Genomic DNA, 21,528 nt, shown 5'->3' with positions numbered 1-21,528 from the left:
CCCTTTCCAAAGCTTCCACATCCTTCTTATAATGTGGTGACCAGAACTGTACACAATACTCCAAGTGTGGCCGTACCAGAGCTTTGTACAGTTGCAGCATAACCTCCTGGTTCCGGAACTCAATCCCTCTATTAATAAAGGCCAAAACACTGAATGCTTTCTTAACAACCCTGTCAATCTGGGTGGCAACTTTCAGGGATCTGTGTACTTCTCTGCTCATCTACACTCTGACGAAACATTTCATTAGCCCAGTACTTTGCATTCTGATTACTCTGTCCAAAGTGAATCACCTCACACTTGTCCACATTAAACCCCATTTGCCAGCTCCCAGCCCAGCTCTGCATCCTATCTATGTCTCTCTGCAACCTACTACATCCGTCATCACTATCCACAACTCCACCGACCTTTGTGACATTCGCAAATTTACTAACACACCCTTCTAAGCCCTCATCCAGGGCATTTATAAAAATGACGGACAGTAGTGGACACAACACCAAGCCTTGCGGTACGCCGTGAGTAATTGGACACCAAGGTGAGCATGTTCCATCAACTACAGCCCTCTGTTTTCTTTCAGCAAGCCAATTACTGATCCAAACTGGTTTTACTCCCACAATCCCATTCCTCCGCATTTTGTATAATAGCTTACTGTGGGGAACCTTATCGAACACCTTGCTGAAATCCATATACACCACATCAACCCGTTTACTCTCATTGGTCACTTTGTCAAAAAACTCAATAAGATTAATTAGGCAGGACCTACCCTTCACAAAACTATGCTGATTGTCCCTGATCAGATTTTTATTTTCTAGATGGTGATAAATCCAATCTCTTATAACCTTTTCCAACACTTTACCAAGAACTGAAGTGAGACTCACTGGTCTGTAATTACAGGGTTGTCTCTACTGCCCTTTTTGAACAAGGGAACCACATTTGCTATCCTCCAGTCCTCAGGCACTATTCCTGTAGACAATGATGAATCGAAGATCAATGCCAAAGGCTCGGCAATCTCTTCCATTGCTTCCCAGAGGATCCTAGGATAGATCCCATTTGGCCCAGGGGACTTGTGTATTTTCACACTCTGCAGTATTTCTAATACCTCTTCCTTGTGAACCTCAATCTCTTTGAGTCTAGATGCAAGTAGCTCTGTATCTTCGTCACCAACATTTTCATTTTCTATAGGGAACACTGTCAAAAAATCTTTATTTAGCGCTTCCCCAATCTCCTCTGAGCCCACACACAACTTGCCACTATTATACTTGATTGGCCCTAATTTAACTCTTGTCATTCTTTTATTCCTGACATACCTATGGAAAGCCTTAGGGTTAACCCTGGTCCTATCCACCAACAACTTCTCATGTCTCCTACTGGCTCTTCTGAGCTCTCCTTTTAGGGCTTTCCTGACTTCCATGTAACCCTCAAGCGCCCTCACTGAGCTTTCACATTTTGTCCAAACATAAATCACATTTTTCTTCTTGACCCGGGATTCCACTTCCTTAGTAAATCACGGCTCCCGTGTTTTCTATCTTCCTCCTGCCTGACAGGTACATATTTATCTAGGACACACAGGGGCTTTTCCTTGATGTACAGGTTAGGGTCGATTGGCCATGGGAAATTGTCCCATAGTGCCCAGGGATGTGCAGGTTAGGGTGGATTGGTCATGGGAAATTGTCCCATAGTGTCCAGGGGTGTGCAGATTAGGGTGGATTGGTCATGGGAAATTGTCCCATAGTGTACAGGGATGTGCAAATTAGGGTGGGTTGTCCACGGGAAATTGTCCCATTGTGCCCAGGGATGTGCAGATTAGGGTGGATTGGCCGTGGGAAATTGTCCCATAGTGCCCAGGGATGTAGATGTTAGGGTGGATCGGCCACGGGAAATTGTCCCATAGTGTCTCGGGATGTGCAGGTGACGGTAGGTTGGCCATTGGAAATGTCCCATAGTGCCCAGTGAAGTGCAGGGTAGGGTGGATTGGTCATGGCGAATTGTCCCATACTGCCCAGTGATGTGCAGGTTAGGGTGGATTGGCCATGGGAAATTGTCCCATAGTGCCCAGTGATGTGCAGATTAGGGTGGATTGTCCACGGGAAATTGTCCCATTGTGCTCAGGGATGTGCAGGTTAGGGTGGATTGGCCATGGAAAATTGTCTTATAGTGCCCAGGGATGTGCAGGTTAGGGTGGATTGGCCATGGAAAATTGTCCCATAGTGTCCAGGGATGTGCAGGTTAGGGTGAATTGGCCATGGGAAATTGTCCCATAGTGCCCAGGGACCTGCAGGTTAGGGTGGATAGGCCATGTGAAATTGTCTGATAGTGCCCAGGGATGTGCAGGCTAGGGTGTATTGGCCATGGGAAATTGTCCCATAGTGTCCAGGGTTGTGAAGGTTAGGGTGGGTTGGCCATGCGAAATTGTCCCATAGTGCCCAGGCCTGTGTAGGTTAGGGTGGATTGACCATGGGAAATTGTCCCATAGTTCCCAGTAATGTGCAGTATCGGGTGGATTGGCTGTGGGAGATTTTCCCATGGTGTCCATGGATGTGGAGGTTAGGGTGGATTGACCATGGGAAATTGTCCCATCGTGTCCAGGGATGTGCAGCTTACAGTGGGTTGGCCATGGGAAATTGTCCCATATGAAGGGCTTTTGCCCGAAACGTCGATTTCGCTGCTCGTTGGATGCTGCCTGAACTGCTGTGCTCTTCCAGCACCACCAATCCAGTATTTGGTTTTCAGCATCTGCAGTCATTGTTTTTACCATGGGAAATTGTCCCATAGTGCCCAGGGATGTGCAGGTTAGGGTGGATTGGCCATGGGAAATTGTCCCATAGTGCCCAGGGATGTGCAGATTAGGGTGGATTGTCCACGGGAAATTGTCCCATTGTGCTCAGGGATGTGCAGGTTAGGGTGGATTGGCCATGGGAAATTGTCCCATAGTGCCCAGGGATGTGGAGGTTAGGGTGGATTGGCCATGGGAAATTGTCCCATCGTGTCCTGGGATGTGCAGGTCACAGTGGGTTGGCCATGGGAAATTGTCCCATACTGCCCAGTGATGTGCAGGTTAGGGTGGATTGGCTATGGGACATTGTCCCATCGTGCCCAGGGATGTGCAGGTTAGGGTGCATTGGCCATGGGAAATTGTCCATTAGTGCCCAGTGATGTGCAGGTTCGGGTGGATTGGCCATGGGAAATTGTCCCATAGTTCCCAGTAATGTGCAGTATCGGGTGGATTGGCTGTGGGAGATTTTCCCATGGTGTCCATGGATGTGGAGGTTAGGGTGGATTGACCATGGGAAATTGTCCCATCGTGTCCAGGGATGTGCAGCTTACAGTGGGTTGGCCATGGGAAATTGTCCCATATGAAGGGCTTTTGCCCGAAACGTCGATTTCGCTGCTCGTTGGATGCTGCCTGAACTGCTGTGCTCTTCCAGCACCACCAATCCAGTATTTGGTTTTCAGCATCTGCAGTCATTGTTTTTACCATGGGAAATTGTCCCATAGTGCCCAGGGATGTGCAGGTTAGGGTGGATTGGCCATGGGAAATTGTCCCATAGTGCCCAGGGATGTGCAGATTAGGGTGGATTGTCCACGGGAAATTGTCCCATTGTGCTCAGGGATGTGCAGGTTAGGGTGGATTGGCCATGGGAAATTGTCCCATAGTGCCCAGGGATGTGGAGGTTAGGGTGGATTGGCCATGGGAAATTGTCCCATCGTGTCCTGGGATGTGCAGGTCACAGTGGGTTGGCCATGGGAAATTGTCCCATACTGCCCAGTGATGTGCAGGTTAGGGTGGAATGGCCATGGGGAATTGTCCCATAGTGCCCAGGGATGTGCAGGTTAGGGTGGATTGGCTATGGGACATTGTCCCATAGTGCCCAGTGATGTGCAGGTTCGGGTGGATTGGCTATGGGACATTGTCCCATAGTGCCCAGTGATGTGCAGGTTCGGGTGGATTGGCCATGGGAAATTGTCCATTAGTGCCCAGTGATGTGCAGGTTAGTGTGGATTGGCCATGGGAAATTGTCCCATACTGCCCAGGGATGTGCAGGTCAGGTGAATTGGCCATGGTAATTTACCCACAGTGTTAGGTTATATAAGTCAGTGGTAAATGGTAATCTTTTCACTTGAGTGTGGGAGACTGACTGGGTGATCTTGTAGAAGGGTATAAGATCATGATTGGCACTGAGAGGGTGAATGCACTCAGTTTTTCTTTCCCAGGGTAGGGGAATCAAGGACGAGAGGTTGTCAGTTTCTGATTTGGGGGTGGGGGGGGTGGGGGTGGTGGATAAAAAGGAACCTGAGGGGTAACTTTTTCACACAGTGTGTGGTACGCACTTGGAATGAGCTGCCATTGGAAGTGGTTGTGGCTGGTACATTAACAACATTCAGTTGTGAATGAGGTACATGGGAAATAGAACATAGAACAATACAGCACAGAACAGGCCCTTCGGCCCACGATGTTGTGCCGAACTTGTATCCTAGATTAAGCACCCATCCATGTACCTATCCAAATGCCGCTTAAAGGTCACCAATGATTCTGACTCTATCACTCCCACGGGCAGCGCATTCCATGCCCCCACCACTCTCTGGGTAAAGAACCCACCCCTGACATCTCCCCTATACCTTCCACCCTTCACCTTAAATTTATGTCCCCTTGTAACACTCTGTTGTACCCGGGGAAATAGTTTCTGACTGTCTACTCTATCTATTCCTCTGATCATCTTATAAACCTCTATCAAGTCACCCCTCATCCTTCGCCGTTCCAACGAGAAAAGGCCGAGAACTCTCAACCTATCCTCGTACGACCTACTCTCCATTCCAGGCAACATCCTGGTAAATCTTCTCTGCACCCTCTCCAAAGCTTCCACACCTTTCCTAAAGTGAGGCGACCAGAACTGCACACGGTACTCCAACTGTGGCCTAACCAAAGTCCTGTACAGCTGCAACATCACCTCACGACTCTTGAATTCAATCCCTCTGCGAATGAACGATAATACTCCATAGGCCTTCTTAAAAACTCTATCCACCTGAGTGGCAACCTTCAAAGGTCTATGTACATAGACCCCAAGATCCCTCTGTTCCTCCACCTGACCAAGAACCCTACCATTAACCCTGTATTCCGCATTCTTATTTGTTCTTCCAAAATGGACAACCTCACACTTGGCAGGGTTGAACTCCATCTGCCACTCCTCAGCCCAACTCTGCATCATATCTAAGTCCCTCTGCAGCCGACAACAGCCCTCCTCACTGTCCACGACTCCACCTATCTTTGTATCATCTGCAAATTTACTGACCTACCCTTCGACTCCCTCATCTAAGTCATTAATAAAAATTACAAACAGCAGAGGACCCAGAACTGATCCCTGCGGAGCTCCACTTGTAACTGGGCTCCATGCTGAATATTTACCATCTACCACCACTCTCTGACTTCGACCGGTTAGCCAGTTTTCTATCCAATTGGCCAAATTTCCCTCTATCCCATGCCTCCTGACTTTCCGCATAAGCCTACCATGGAGAACCTTATCAAATGCCTTACTAAAATCCATGTACACTACATCCACTGCTCTACCCTCATCCACATGCTTGGTCACCTCCTCGAAGAATTCAATAAGACTTGTAAGGCATGACCTACCCTTCACAAATCCGTGCTGGCTGTCCCTAATCAAGCAGTGTCTTTCCAAATACTCGTAAATCCTATCCCTCAGTACCCTTTCCATTACTTTGCCTACCACAGAAGTAAGACTAACTGGCCTGTAATTCCCGGGGTTATCCCTATTCCCTTTTTTGAACAGGGGCACACCATTCGGTACTCTCCAGTCCCCTGGTACCACCCCCGTTGCCAGTGAAGACGAGAAGATCATTGCCAACGGTCCTGCAATTTCCTCTCTTGCTTCCCACATAATCCTAGGATATATCCCGTCAGGCCCGGGGGACTTGTCTATCCTCAAGTTGTTCAAAATGTCCAACACATCTTCCTTCCTAACAGGTATCTCTTCTAGCTTATCAGTCCGTTTCACACTCTCCTCTTCAACAATACGGTCCCTCTCGTTCGTAAATACTGAAGAGAAGTACTTGTTCAAGACCTCTCCTATCTCTTCCGACTCAATACACAGTCTCCCACCACTGGAAATGATACATCAAACCAAATCACAAATGAAAGAAAACATCTTGCAGTCGTACAAAAGAGCCACTGATATCTGCTCTGTGTTTTCTGTTAACCAGCCAATCACTAACACAAACCAATATGTTACCCACTGCAGCATCAGCTTTATTTTCCCTCAACCATCTTTGCTGTAACTGTCGATTGAACTCTTTCTGGAATCTAAGTACAGGATCAGAGTCAGAGATTTGCTGAAGACAGCTTTACCAAGCAGTGACCGGTCAGAATAGAGCAGTGTAACCTTATGGAACCTGGGTATTCTGCTCGGTACAGCCCATCCCACCCTGTCGGTTAGTGACAGGACATTGGGATAAGGATTGTCTCTGTGTTCAACAGCAGACAGTGAAACTGAACAGAGCAATGAATTGCTGCTTCCAAAGGTTTCACATCGAGGCACATTGTGGGGAAAGATTTCCCTTTTGGATCACTGACTGTAATTCCCCTTCCACCGTGTCATTTTGTGTTTCAGAGATGCAGTGTCCACCACACAGTCACTACGAGACCTGCACTAGCGCCTGCCCAGCCACTTGCACTGATCCTAACGCGCTGTTGTTTTGCAACGAGCCGTGCGTGGAGGGCTGCAAGTGTGACACGGGTTACTTGCTGAGCGGAGGTGTGTGTGTGACCTCCGCTGAGTGTGGCTGCTCCTTCCAAGGTCGTTACTACAGCAAAGGTGAGAGTGTCATCCTGACTGAGAGCTGCAGTCAGAAATGTAGCTGCCTCAACGCCAGTGTTGGCATGAGCTGTTCCGCTTTCAGCTGTGGGCACCATGAAGATTGCCGCCTGGTGAACGGGGTACGGGGCTGCTACCCCAGAGCACGTGGCACCTGCCTCGCCTCCGGTGACCCCCATTACACCAGCTTTGACGGCAAGAGGTTTGATTTCCAAGGCTCTTGTAAATACACCTTCAGTAAGTCGTGTGGAGAGGCTGCGAACCTGACCGCATTCAGTGTTGCTGTGGAGAACGATCATCGCGGGTCCCAGGCTGTGTCCTGGACACGTCTGGTTGAAGTTCAGGTGTATGGCCATCGGATCCAGGTGTCGAGGAGTCAAACGGGCAGAGTGCAGGTAAACACAAGGACAATGAGAGGGATTGACACTGACAGCACAGAGAGAGGATGTTCGGCCCATCGTGGGTATCAGAGGGATTGTGCTGGATCCTGAATGCCAGGGAAGCACATTCCCAATTTCAGTCTCCCCGAGGTGTGCTCTCCAGACACCCCCTTCCCTAACACACACCCCCTCCCCCATACTGACCATGGGGTTTGTAACCCTGCCTCCTGTATTGTCTCAATGACCCTTTGGCTCATTCATTATTCTGCTAAAGGATCTGTTAGAATCCCCACAAACAGAAGGAGGCCGTTCAGCCCATTGAGTGCACACTGACCCTGGGAATGGCATCCCACCCTGATCCATTGTCCCACAACACAATCCCATTAATCCTGCATATCTCATAGCTAACACACCTGGCCTCAAATTCCTGGATTCTATGGGACAAAATCCCATGGCCAATCCCCCCTAACCTGTATGTTCGTGGACACTACGGGAAAATTCCCGCGGACAAATTACCCTAACCAAGCCACGTAATGTCAGTGGCTACAAGAGCAGGTCAGAGGATGGGAATCCTGCAGTGAGTAACTCCCCTCCTGACTCCCCCCCAAAGCCTATCCCACTGTCGACAAGGCACAAGGCAGGAGGGTGAGGGAATACTCCACACTTGCCCTGAATGGTGGCAGCTCAAACTACACCCGAGATGGACAAAGCAGCCCCCGCTGGATTATCGCCACATCCACAAACATCCCCTCCATCCCCCACCGACGCTCAGGAACAGCAGTGTGTCCCATTTACAAGATGCACTGCAGAAACTCACCAAAGACCCTCGGACAGCATTTTCCAAGCCCAAGGCCACTTCCATCTAGAAGGACAAGGGGCAGCAGGTACATGGGAACACCACCCCCTGCAAATTCCACTCCAAGCCCCTCACCGTCCTTACTTGGAAATATATCGGCCATTCCTTCCAGGGTCAGAATCCTGGGATTCCCTCCGTCAGGGATATTGTGAGTCTACCCTACAGCGGGACAAGAAGGCAGCTCACCCCCACCTTCTCAAGGGGGACAACTAAGGACGGGGCAATAAATACTGGGCCCAGCCAGTGAGCCCCACATCCAGTGAATGAATGAACATAAAGCACACATTGAGGCACATTCCTGACAGCGACAGTGAAGGTTTTGCTGAAAGAGCGGTCCTGATTTTCCCTGATGTATCGGGAGGGGGTCAATGCGGTTTGGGGAAATGGGTCCCTGGTGGAGGTGTTCCAGGAAGAGCAGAATTCCGGGAGAATCCGAGAGCCATTTCTCCTGTTCCTGAGGGAGGGATATTGGGGGGAGGGGACAGTGATTTGTTGCTGTGTTCCCCCCTATTTCTGTCCCAAGTCCAGCTTCTGTTTCTCTGTTGCCAGGTAAACGGAGAGAGTGTCAATTTGCCAGTGAGTTTAGAATCGGGGAAAGTCCGTCTTTTCCAGAGCGGATCAGCGGCGGTGCTGGAGACGGTGTTTGGGCTCCGAGTGTCCTACGACTTGAGCCATTACGCGGAGGTGATGGTCCCCAGTCTGTATTCGGGCTCACTGTGCGGACTGTGTGGAAACTTCAACGGAGAGCCGGCAGACGATTTTGTGTCTCCCAACGGCACGGCGCTGTCTACAGCAGCAGTGTTCGGGAACAGCTGGAAAATCTCCGATCCCGAGGCTGTGTGCTCGGACGATCCGGGCTCGGTGATTCTGTGCAGTGACTCTGTCCGCCGCCTGTTGAGCTCCGAAAGTTACTGTGGTGTTCTGAGTAAGGTCAGTGGGCCATTCCAGCAGTGCCATTCGGAACTGAGCCCGCTGACTTCCCAGGAAAACTGCATCTTTGATCTGTGCGCCGTGGGAGTGAGCAGGGAGCTGCTGTGTCAGGCGATTGGATCGTACGCAGCAGAGTGTCAGAGACGGGGAATGATGACCGGAGATTGGAGAAATGTCACTGGCTGCGGTAAGGACCAAAGTTGTCTTTGGGAGCCACTGGCCCCTGCGACAAATCACGGTCACTCCGAGCTCGTGGTCACTGCCTTTGGCCGTTTCCATGGGGACATGGGAGGAGGTGGCCACTCAGCCCGTCATCAAGGAGGCAGCTCACAGCTGATCTGATTGCTCCACGTTCCTGCTAGCCCACTCCCTGATAACCTTTCAGCACTGGGTTCAGCATGAATCTAACCCCCTCTGCCTTAAACATATTCAGGGACTCTGCTCCCTGAGAGTGTGTGCACAGCCCATTCCGTTACACAAATCGGGCCAGCAATGTGTCTCAGTGGTTAGTACTGTTTCCCCACAGCGTCAGGGATCCCGGTTCGATCCCACCCCCGAGGGACTGTCTGTGTGGAATTTGCACAATCTCCGGGTGCTCCGGTTTCTTCCCACAGTCCAAAGATGTGCAGGTTAGGGTGGATTGGCCATGGGAAATTATCCCATGCTCTCCCAGGGATGTGTAGGTTAGGGTGGATTGGCCATGGGAAAATGTCCCATAATACCCCAGGGATGTGTAGGTCAGTGTGGATTGGCCATGGGAAATTGTCCCGTAATGCCCCACCGATGTGTAGGTCAGTGTGGATTGGCCATGGGAAATTGTCCCATAATGCCCCAGGGACGTGTAGGTTAGTGTGGATTGGCCATGGGAAATTGTCCCATAATGCCCCAGGGACGTGTAGGTCAGTGTGGATTGGCCATGGAAAATTGTCCCATATGCCCCAGGAATATGTAGGTCAGTGTGGATTGGCCATGGGAAATTGTCCCATAATGCCCCTGGGATGTGTAGGTTAGGACGGATGGGCCCCCTCGAGTTTTCCGTCCCAATTCTTCCATTTGCCTGTCCAATGACGACTTAAATGCACTTAAACCTGGCGAATCTACCACCGTTGCAGGCAAAGCATTCGATATCCTTACTATTCTCTGAGTAAAGAAGCTCTCTCCGACATCTGTCTTATACCTATCTCCCCTCACTTTAAAGTTGTGTCCCTTCGTGTTTGCCGTCCCCATATTTGGAAAAAATGATCTCCCTGTCCACCCTATCTAACCCTCTGATTATCTTGTGTGTCTCTATTAAGTCACTTCTTAACCTTCTTCTCTCCAACGAGAACAGCCTCAAGGCCCTCAGCCTTTCCTCATAAGACATTCCTTCCACACCAGGCAACATCCTCGTAAATCTCCTCTGCACCCTTTCCAAAGCTTCCACATCCTTCTTATAATGCGTTGATCAGAACTGTACACAATACTCCAAGTGTGGCCGTACCAGAGCTTTGTACAGCTGCAGCATAACCTCCTGGTTCCGGAACTCAATCCCTCTATTAATAAAGGCCAAAACACTGAATGCTTTCTTAACAACCCTGTCAATCTGGGTGGCAACTTTCAGGGATCTGTGTACTTCTCTGCTCATCTGCACTCCGAAGAAACATTTCATTAGCCCAGTATTTTGCATTCTGATTACTCTGTCCAAAGTGAATCACCTCACACTTGTCCACATTAAACCCCATTTGCCACCTCTCAGCCCTGCTCTGCATCCTATCTACGTCTCTCTGCAACCTACTACATCCTTCATCACTATCCACACCTCCACCAACCTTCGTGTCATCTGCAAATTTATTAACCCACCCTTCTAAGCCCTCTTCCAGGGCATTTATAAAAATGATGAACAGCAGTGGACCCAACACAGACCCTTGCGGTACGCCGTGAGTAATTGGACACCAAGATGAACATGTTCCATCAACTACAACCCTCTGTTTTCTTTCAGCAAGCCAATTACTGATCCAAACTGCTATATTAGATTAGATTAGATTACTTACAGTGTGGAAACAGGCCCTTCGGCCCAACAAGTCCACACCGCCCCGCCGAAGCGTAACCCACCCATACCCCTACATCTACATTTACATTTACCCCTTACCTAACACTACGGGCAATTTAACATGGCCAATTCACCTGACCTGCACATCTTTTGGACTGTGGGAGGAAACTGGAGCACCCGGAGGAAACCCACGCAGACACGGGGAGAACGTGCAAACTCCACACAGTCAGTCGCCTGAGGCGGGAATTGAACCCGGGTCTCAGGCGCTGTGAGGCAGCAGTGCTAACCACTGTGCCACCGTGCCGCCCACTATCCCATTCCTCCGCATTTTGTACAATAGCCTACTGTGGGGAACCTTATCGAACACCTTGCTGAAATCCATATACACCACATCAACCGGTTTACTCTCATCCACCTGTTTGGTCACTTTGTCAAAAACGTTAATAGGATTCGTTCGGCATGTCCTACCCTTCACAAAACCGTGCTGATTGTCCCTGATCAGATTTTTCTTTTCTAGATGGTGATAAATCCTATCTCTAATAACCTTTTCCAACACTTTGCCAACAACTGAAGTGAGACTCACTGGTCTGTAATTACCAGGGTTGTCTCTACTGCCCTTTTTGAACAAGGGAACCACATTTGCTATCCTCCAGTCCTCAGGCACTATCCCTGTAGACAATGATGAATCGAAGATCAATGCCAAAGGCTCGGCAATCTCTTCCATTGCTTCCCAGAGGATCCTCGGATAGATCCCATTCGGCCCAGGGGGCTTGTGTATTTTCACACTCTGCAGTATTTCTAATACCTCTTCCTTGTGAACCACAATCTCTTGGAGTCTAGATGCAAGTAGCTCTGTATCTTCGTCACCAACATTTTAATTTTCTATAGTGAACACTGTCAAAAAATATTTATTTAGTGCTTCCCCAATCTCCTCTGAGTCCACACACAACTTGCCACTATTATACTTGATTGGCCCTAATTTAACTCTTGTCATTCTTTTATTCCTGACATACCTATGGAAAGCCTTAGGGTTAACCCTGGTCCTATCCACCAACAACTTCTCATGTCTCCTACTGGCTCTTCTGAGCTCTCCTTTTATTGCTTTCCTGACTTCCTTTTAACCCACAAGTGCCCTCACTGAGCTTTCACATTTTGTCCAAACATAAGCCGCCTTCGTCTTCTTGACCAGGGATTCCACTTCCTTAGTAAACCACGGCTCCCGCATTCTATATCTTCCTCCCTGTCTGACAGGTACATACTCATCTAGGACACACAGGGGCTTTTCCTTGATGTGTAGGTTAGGATGGATTGGCCTTGGGAAATTGTCCCATAGTGCCCAGGGATGTGCAGGTTAGGGTGGATTGGCCATGGGGAATTGTCCCATAGTGTCCAGGGATGTGCAGGTAAGGGTGGATTGGCCATGGGAAATTGTCCCATAGTGCCCAGGGATGTACAGGTTACAGTGGGTTGGCCATGGGAAATTGTCCCATAGTTCCCGGGGATGTATAGGTTATTGTGGATTGGCCATGAGAAATTGTCCCATAGTGTCCAGGGATGTGCAGGTTTGTGTGAATTGGCCATGGGAAATTGTCCCATAGTGCCCAGGGATGTGCAGGTTAGGGTGGGTTGGCCATGGGAAATTGTCCCATAGTGTCCAGGGATGTGCAGGTTAGGGTGGATTGGCCATGGGAAATTGTCCCATAGTGCCCAGGGATGTGCAGGTTAGGGTGGTTGGACATGGTAAATTGTCCCATCGTGCCCAGGGTGTGCAGGTTAGGGTGGTTGGACATGGGAAATTATCCCATAGTGCCCAGGGATGTGCAGGTCAGGTGAATTGGCGATGGGAAATTGTCCCATAGTGCCCAGGGATGTACAGGTTAGGGTGGATTGGCCATGGGAAATTGTCCCATAGTGCCCAGGGATGTGCAGGTTAGGGTGGATTTGCCGTGGGAAATTGTCCCATAGTGTCCAGGGATGAGCAGGTTATTGTGGATTGGCCATGGAAAATTGTCCCATAGTGTCCAGGTATGTGCAGGTTAGGGTGGATTGGCCATGGGATATTGTCCCATAGTGTCCAGGGTCATTCAGGTTTGGGTGTATGGGCCATGGGAAATTTCTCATAGTGTCCAGGGATGTGCAGGTCAGGTGAATTGGCCATGGGAAATTGTCTCATAGTGTCCAGGGATGTGCAGGTCAGGTGAATTGGCGATGGGAAATTGTCCCATAGTGCCCAGGGATGTACAGGTTAGGGTGGATTGGCCATGGGAAATTGTCCCATAGTGCCCAGGGATGTGCAGGTTAGGGTGGATTTGCCGTGGGAAATTGTCCCATAGTGTCCAGGGATGAGCAGGTTATTGTGGATTGGCCATGGAAAATTGTCCCATAGTGTCCAGGTATGTGCAGGTTAGGGTGGATTGGCCATGGGATATTGTCCCATAGTGTCCAGGGTCATTCAGGTTTGGGTGTATGGGCCATGGGAAATTTCTCATAGTGTCCAGGGATGTGCAGGTCAGGTGAATTGGCCATGGGAAATTGTCTCATAGTGTCCAGGGATGTGCAGGTCAGGTGAATTGGCCATGGGTAATTGTCCCATAGTGTCCAGGGATGTGCAGGTCAGGTGAATTGGCCATGCTAATTTACCCACAGTGTTAGGTTACACAAGTCAGAGGAAAATGGGATACTTTTCACTTGAGTGTGGGAGACTGACTGGGTGATCTTGTAGAAGTGTATAAGGCCATGATTGGCACTGAGAGGGTGAATGCACTCAGTTTTTTTTTCCCAGGGTCGTGGAATCTAGGTCGAGAGGGTGTCAGTTTGTGATGGGGGGCAGGATAACAGGTAACCTGAGGGGTAACTTTTTCACACAGAGTGTGGTACGCACATGGAATGAGCTGCCAGTTGAAGTGGTTGTGGCTGGTACATTAACAACATTCAATGGTGAATGAGGTACATGGGAAATGATACAACAAATCAAATCACAAATGAAAGAAAACATTTTGCAGTCGTACAAAAGAGCCACTGATATCTACTCTGTGTTTCCTGTTAACCAGCCAATCACTAACACAAACCAATATGTTACCCACTGCAGCGTCAGTTTTATTTTCCCTCAACCGTCTATGCTGTAACTGTCAATCGAACACTTTCTGGAATCTAAGTACAGGATCAGAGTCAGAGATTTGCTGAAGACAGCTTTACCAAGCAGTGACCGGTCAGAATAGAGCAGTGTAACCTTATGGAACCTGAGTATTCTGCTCGGTACAGCCCATCCCACCCTGTCGGTTAGTGACAGGACATTGGGATAAGGATTGTCTCTGTGTTCAACAGCAGACAGTGAAACTGAACAGAGCAATGAATTGCTGCTTCCAAAGGTTTCACATCGAGGCACATTGTGGGGAAAGATTTCCCTTTTGGATCACTGACTGTAATTCCCCTTCCACCGTGTCATTTTGTGTTTCAGAGATGCAGTGTCCACCACACAGTCACTACGAGACCTGCACTAGCGCCTGCCCAGCCACTTGCACTGATCCTAACGCGCTGTTGTTTTGCAACGAGCCGTGCGTGGAGGGCTGCAAGTGTGACACGGGTTACTTGCTGAGCGGAGGTGTGTGTGTGACCTCCGCTGAGTGTGGCTGCTCCTTCCAAGGTCGTTACTACAGCAAAGGTGAGAGTGTCATCCTGACTGAGAGCTGCAGTCAGAAATGTAGCTGCCTCAACGCCAGTGTTGGCATGAGCTGTTCCGCTTTCAGCTGTGGGTACCATGAAGATTGCCGCCTGGTGAACGGGGTACGGGGCTGCTACCCCAGAGCACGTGGCACCTGCCTCGCCTCCGGTGACCCCCATTACACCAGCTTTGACGGCAAGAGGTTTGATTTCCAAGGCTCTTGTAAATACACCTTCAGTAAGTCGTGTGGAGAGGCTGCGAACCTGACCGCATTCAGTGTTGCTGTGGAGAACGATCATCGCGGGTCCCAGGCTGTGTCCTGGACACGTCTGGTTGAAGTTCAGGTGTATGGCCATCGGATCCAGGTGTCGAGGAGTCAAACGGGCAGAGTGCAGGTAAACACAAGGACATAGACATAGAAAATGGAACATAGAACATAGAACAGTACAGCACAGAACAAGCCCTTCAGCCCATGATGTTGTCCGAGCATTGATCCTCATGTAAGGCAAACCCTCAAATTTCTGTGACCATACGCATGTCCAGCTGTCTCTTAACTCTCCCCAATGACCGCGCTTCCACAACCGCTGCTGGCAACTCATTCCATGCTCTCATAACTTTCTGCGTAAAGAACCCGCCTCTGACATCCCCTTTACACTTCCCTCCAACCAGCTTAAAACTATGACCCCCCCATGTTAACAATTTCTGCCCTGGGAAAAAGTCTCTGCCTATCAACTCTATCTATGCCTCTCATTATCTTGTACACCTCAATTAGGTCCCCTCTCTTTCTTCTTTTTACTAATGAAAAAGCTCAGTCAACCTCTCTTCGTAAGACAAGCCCTCCATTCCAGACAGCATTCTGGTAAACCTCCTCTGAACCTTCTCCAAAGCATCCACATCTTTCCTATAATAGGGCGACAGAACTGGACACGGTATTCCAAGTGCGGTCTAACCAAAGTTTTATAGAGCTGCAACAAGATCTCACGGCGCTTAAACACAATCCCCCCGTTAATAAAAGCCAAAACACCATATGCTTTCTGAACAAACCTGTCCACTTGTGTTGCCACTTTAAGGGATCTATGTACCTGCACACCAAGATCCCTCTGTTCCTCCACACTGCCAAGAAACCTATCCTTAATCCTGTACTCAGCTTTCAAGTTCGACTGTCCAAAATGCATTTATCCAGGTTGAACTCCATCTGCCACCTCTCAGCCCATCTCTGCATCCTGTCAATGTCACACTGCAGCCTACAACAGTCCTCTATACTGTCAACGACACCTCCAACGTTTGTGTCGTCTTCAAACCTACTGACCCATCCTTCAATCCCCTGATCCAAGTCATTAATAAAAATTACAAAGTGTCAAGGCCCAAGAACAGAGCCCTGTGGAACACCACTCACCACTGACTTCCAGGCAGAAAACCTTCCTTCCACTCCCACTCGCTGTCTTCTGTCAACCAGTCAATTCTGTATCCAGACAGCTAAATTTCCCTGTATCCCACTCCTCCTGACCTTCTGAACGAGTTCACCATGGGGAACCTTATCAAATGCCTTGCTGAAGTCCATATACACTGCATCCACAGCTCGACCATGATCAACTTGACTAGTAACATTTTTGAAGAACTCAATAAGGTTTGTGAGGCATGACCTGCCCCTCACAAAGCCGTGCTGACTGTCTTTAATCAAGCCGTGCTCTTCCAGATGGTCATAAGTCCTATCCCTCAGAATCCTTTCTAACACCTTGCAGACGACAGACGTGAGACTGACTGATCTATAATTGCCAGGGATTTCCATATTTCCTTTCTTGAAGAGAGGAATTACATTTGCCTCCCTCCAGTCCTCAGGTACGAATCCAGTGGACAGCGAGGCTGCAAAGATCTTTGCAAGTGGCAAAGCAATCACATTTCTCACTTCCCAAAGCAGCTGAGGACAAATCTGGTACGGGCCTGGCGACGTGTCAATCTTAATGTTTGTCCACATTTTCAGCACATTAGCTTCCTCTATCTCTATCCATTCCAGCATGCACACCTGCTCCTCAATGATTTCATTCACTACAAGGTCCTTCTCTTTAGTAAAGACAGAAGCAAAATACTCATTTAGGGTTTCCCCTACCTCCTCAGACTCCATACACAAGTTCCCTATGCTATCCCTGATAGGCCCTACTATTTCTTTGACCATTCTCTTATTCCTCACATACGTGCAAAATGCCTTTGGATTCTCCCTAATCCTTCCTGCCAAGCCTTTCTCGTGCCCCCTCCTGGCTCTCCTGAGACCATTTTTGAGCTCCTTCCTCACCTGCCTGTAATCCTCTAGAGCTGAGCTTGACCCTAGCTTCCTCCACCTGACGTAAACTACCTTTTTCCTTTTGACGAGAAGCTCCACCGCTCTCGTCATCCAAGGTTCCTTTTTCTTACCCCTTCTTGCCTGTCTCAGATGGACATATTTATTCATCACTCACAACAATTGCTCCTCAAACAGTCTCCACATGTCTATAGTGCCCTTTCCATGGAACAATTGCTCCCAGTCTATGCTTCCCAACTCACGTCTGATAATATCATAGTTTCCTTTTCCCCAATTAAATATCCTTCCATTGTGCCTGCTTCTCTCCTTCTCCATAGCTATGTAGAATGTGAGGCAGTTGTGTTCACTATCACCAAAATGCTCTCCCACCAGAAGATCTGACACCTGCCCCGGCTCATTGCGGCGCACCAAATCCAAAATGGCCTCTCCCCTCGTCGACCTGTCAACGTACTGAGTTAGGAAACCCTCCTGAACACACCTTACAAAAACAGTTCCTTCCAAACCATCTGCTCGAAGGAGGTTCCAATCAATATTGGGAAAGTTAAAGTCACCCATTACAATAACCCTACTACGTCCACACCTTTCCAAAATCTGCCGACCTATGCTTTCTTCAATCTTCCTGTTGCTATTGGGGGGCCTGTAGTAAACCCCTAAAGAGGTGACTGCTCCCTTATTGTTCCTAATTTCCACCCATACTGACTCGGTAGGCAGACCCTCCTCGACAATGGTAACTTCTGTAGCTGTGATACCCTCTCTGATTAGCAGGGCTACACCCCCTCCTCTTTCCCCCCCGCCCTTCCTCTTCTTTTTGAATGCTCTAAACCCTGGAACATCCAGCAACCATTCCTGCCCCTGAGAAACCAAAGTCTCTATTATGGCCACAACATCATAGCACCAGGTACTGATCCATGCTCTAAGTTCATCACTTTTATTCCTGATATTCCTTACATTAAAGCAAACGCACTTTAACCGATCCCTTGATTCTTTCCCAGGAAATTCCTTCCCACTGGCTGCGCTACCTCTTACTATTGCCTCATCTCCGTCAACTCTCACCCCCGGTATATAGCTCAGGTTCCCAACCCCCTGCCATACTAATTTAAACCCTCCTGAACCACTGGAGCAAACCTTCCACCCAGGACATTGAGAGGGATTGACACTGACAGCACAGAGAGGATGTTCGGCCCAACGTGGGTATCAGAGGGATTGTGCTGGATCCTGAATGCCAGGGATGCACATTCCCAATTTCAGTCTCCCAGAGATGTGCTCTCCAGACACCCCCTTCCCTAACACACACCCCCTCCCCCATACTGACCATGGGGTTTGTAACCCTGCCTCCTGTATTGTCTCAATGACCCTCTGGCTCATTCATTATTCTGCTAAAGGATCTGTTCGAATCCCAACAAACAGAAGGAGGCCGTTCAGCCCATTGAGTGCACACTGACGCTGGGAAGGGCATCCCACCTTGATCCATTGTCCCACAACACAATCCCAATAACCCTGCATCTCTCATAGCTAACACACCTGGCCTCAAATCACTGGACACTATGGGAAAATTTCCCATGGCCAATCCCCCCTAACCTGCATGTTCCTGGGCACTATGGGACACTTTCCACAGACACTTCACCCTAACCAAGCCACGTAATGTCAGTGGCTACAAGAGCAGGTCAGAGGATGGGAATCCTGCAGTGAGTAACTCCCCTCCTGACTCCCCCCCAAAACCTACCCCACTGTCGACAAGGCACAAGGCAGGAGGGTGAGGGAATACTCCACACTTGCCCTGAATGGTGGCAGCTCAAACTACACTCGAGATGGACAAAGCAGCCCCCGCTGGATTATCGCCACATCCACAAACATCCCCTCCATCCCCCACCGACGCTCAGGAACAGCAGTGTGTCCCATTTACAAGATGACCTGCAGAAACTCACCAAAGACCCTCAGACAGCATTTTCCAAGCCCAAGGCCACTTCCATCTAGAAGGACAAGGGGCAGCAGGTACCTGGGAACACCACCCCCTGCAAATTCCCCTCTTAGCCCCTCACCGTCCTGACTTGGAAATACATCAGCCATTCCTTCCAGGGTCAGAATCCTGGGATTCCCTCCCTCAGGGATATTGTGGGTCTACCCTACAGCACATGGACTGCAGCGGGTCAAGAAGGCAGCTCACCCCCACCTTCTCAAGGGGGGCAACTAAGGACGGGGCAATAAATACTGGGCCCAGCCAGTGAGCCCCACATCCAGTGAATGAATGAACATAAAGCACACATTGAGGCACATTCCTGACAGCGACAGTGAAGGTTTTGATGAAAGAGCGGTCCTGATTTTCCCTGATGTATCGGGAGGGGGTCAATGCGGTTTGGGGAAATGGGTCCCTGGTGGAGGTGTTCCAGGAAGAGCAGAATTCCGGGAGAATCCGAGAGCCATTTCTCCTGTTCCTGAGGGAGGGATATTGGGGGGAGGGGACAGTGATTTGTTGCTGTGTTCCCCCCTATTTCTGTCCCAAGTCCAGCTTCTGTTTCTCTGTTGCCAGGTAAACGGAGAGAGTGTCAATTTGCCAGTGAGTTTAGAATCGGGGAAAGCCCGTCTTTTCCAGAGCGGATCAGCGGCGGTGCTGGAGACGGTGTTTGGGCTCCGAGTGTCCTACGACTGGAGCCATTACGCGGAGGTGATGGTCCCCAGTCTGTATTCGGGCTCACTGTGCGGACTGTGTGGAAACTTCAACGGAGAGCCGGCAGACGATTTTGTGTCTCCCAACGGCACGGCGCTGTCTACAGCAGCAGTGTTCGGGAACAGCTGGAAAATCTCCGATCCCGAGGCTGTGTGCTCGGACGATCCGGGCTCGGTGATTCTGTGCAGTGACTCTGTCCGCCGCCTGTTGAGCTCCGAAAGTTACTGTGGTGTTCTGAGTAAGGTCAGTGGGCCATTCCAGCAGTGCCATTCGGAACTGAGCCCGCTGACTTCCCAGGAAAACTGCATCTTTGATCTGTGCGCCGTGGGAGTGAGCAGGGAGCTGCTGTGTCAGGCGATTGGATCGTACGCAGCAGAGTGTCAGAGACGGGGAATGATGACCGGAGATTGGAGAAATGTCACTGGCTGCGGTAAGGACCAAAGTTGTCTTTGGGAGCCACTGGCCCCTGCGACAAATCACGGTCACTCCGAGCTCGTGGTCACTGCCTTTGGCCGTTTCCATGGGGACATGGGAGGAGGTGGCCACTCAGCCCGTCATCAAGGAGGCAGCTCACAGCTGATCTGATTGCTCCACCTTCCTGCTAGCCCACTCCCTGATAACCTTTCAGCACTGGGTTTAGCATGAATCTAACCCCCTCTGCCTTAAACATATTCAGGGACTCTGCTCCCTGAGACTGTGTGCACAGCCCAGTCCGTTACAGAAATCGGGCCAGCAATGTGTCTCAGTGGTTAGTACTGCTACCCCCACAGTGTCAGGGACCCCGGATCGATCCCACCCCCGGGGGACTGTCTGCGAGGAGTTTTTACAATCTCCCCGCGTCTGCGTGGGTTTCCTCCCTGTGTTCCGGTTTCTTCCCACACTCCAAAGATGTGCAGGTTAGGGTGGACTGGCCATGGGAAATTGTCCCATAGTGCCCAGGGATGTACAGGTTAGGGTGGGTTGGCCATGGGAAATTGTCCCATAGTGCCCAGGGATGTACAGGTTAGGGTGGGTTGGCCATGGGAAATTGTCCCATAGTGCCCAGGGATGTACAGGTTAGGGTGGTTTGGCCATGGGTAATTGTCCCATAGTGTCCAGGGATGTACAGGTTAGGGTGGATTGGCCATGGGAAATTGTCCCATAGTGCCCAGGGATGTACAGGTTAGGGTGGCTTGGCCATGGGAAATTGTCTCATAGTGCCCAGGGAAGTGCAGGTTAGGGTGGGTTGGCCATGGGAAATTGTCCCATAGTGCCCAGGGATGTACAGGTTAGGGTGGTTTGGCCATGGGTAATTGTCCCATAGTGTCCAGGGATGTGTAGGTCAGTATGGATTGGCCATGGGAAATTGTCACATAATGCCCCAGGGACGTGTAGGTCAGTGTGGACTGGCCATGGGTAATTGTCCCATAGTGCACAGGGATGTGTAGGTCAGTGTGGACTGGCCATAGTGTCCAGGGATGTGTAGGTTAGTGTGGATTGGCCATGGGAAATTTTCACATAGTAAAAACAATGACTGCAGATGCTGAAAATCAAATACTGGATTAGTGGTGCTGGAAGAGCACAGCAGTTCAGGCAGCATCCAACGAGCAGCGAAATCAACGTTTCGGGCAAAAGCCCTTCATCAGGAATAAAGGCAGTGAGCCTGAAGCGTGGAGAGATAAGCTAGAGGAGGGTGGGGGCGGGGAGAGAGTAGCATAGAGTACAATGGGTGAGTGGGGGAGGGGATGAAGGTGATAGGTCATAGAGAAGAGGGTGGAGTGGATAGGTGGAAAAGAAGATAGGCAGGTCGGACAAGTCAAGGAGACAGTAAGTGAGCTGGAAGTTTGAAACTAGGATGAGGTGGGGGAAGGGGAAATGAGGAAGCTGTTGAAGTCCACATTGATGCCC

At 49.8% G+C, this 21,528-nt stretch overlaps 1 protein-coding gene across 1 annotated transcript in view; it reads left to right on the top strand.

Annotated features, from left to right (window-relative positions):
* The window catches only part of LOC140458943 (IgGFc-binding protein-like), a 160,137-nt gene that overhangs the window by 76,031 nt on the left and 62,578 nt on the right, over positions 1–21,528 (top strand). The window contains exons 19-22 of the mRNA XM_072553677.1: positions 6,621–7,219; positions 8,610–9,177; positions 14,477–15,075; positions 19,504–20,071. Of these exons, the coding sequence (XP_072409778.1) occupies positions 6,621–7,219; positions 8,610–9,177; positions 14,477–15,075; positions 19,504–20,071 (2,334 nt within the window). The remainder of the gene's footprint in view (positions 1–6,620; positions 7,220–8,609; positions 9,178–14,476; positions 15,076–19,503; positions 20,072–21,528) is intronic.

The sequence above is a fragment of the Chiloscyllium punctatum genome, chromosome 34 (genome assembly GCF_047496795.1).
Source record: "Chiloscyllium punctatum isolate Juve2018m chromosome 34, sChiPun1.3, whole genome shotgun sequence".
NCBI lineage: Eukaryota > Metazoa > Chordata > Chondrichthyes > Orectolobiformes > Hemiscylliidae > Chiloscyllium > Chiloscyllium punctatum.
Note: the sequence above shows the minus strand (reverse complement) of the source record. Positions and strands in the feature narration are given on the sequence as shown.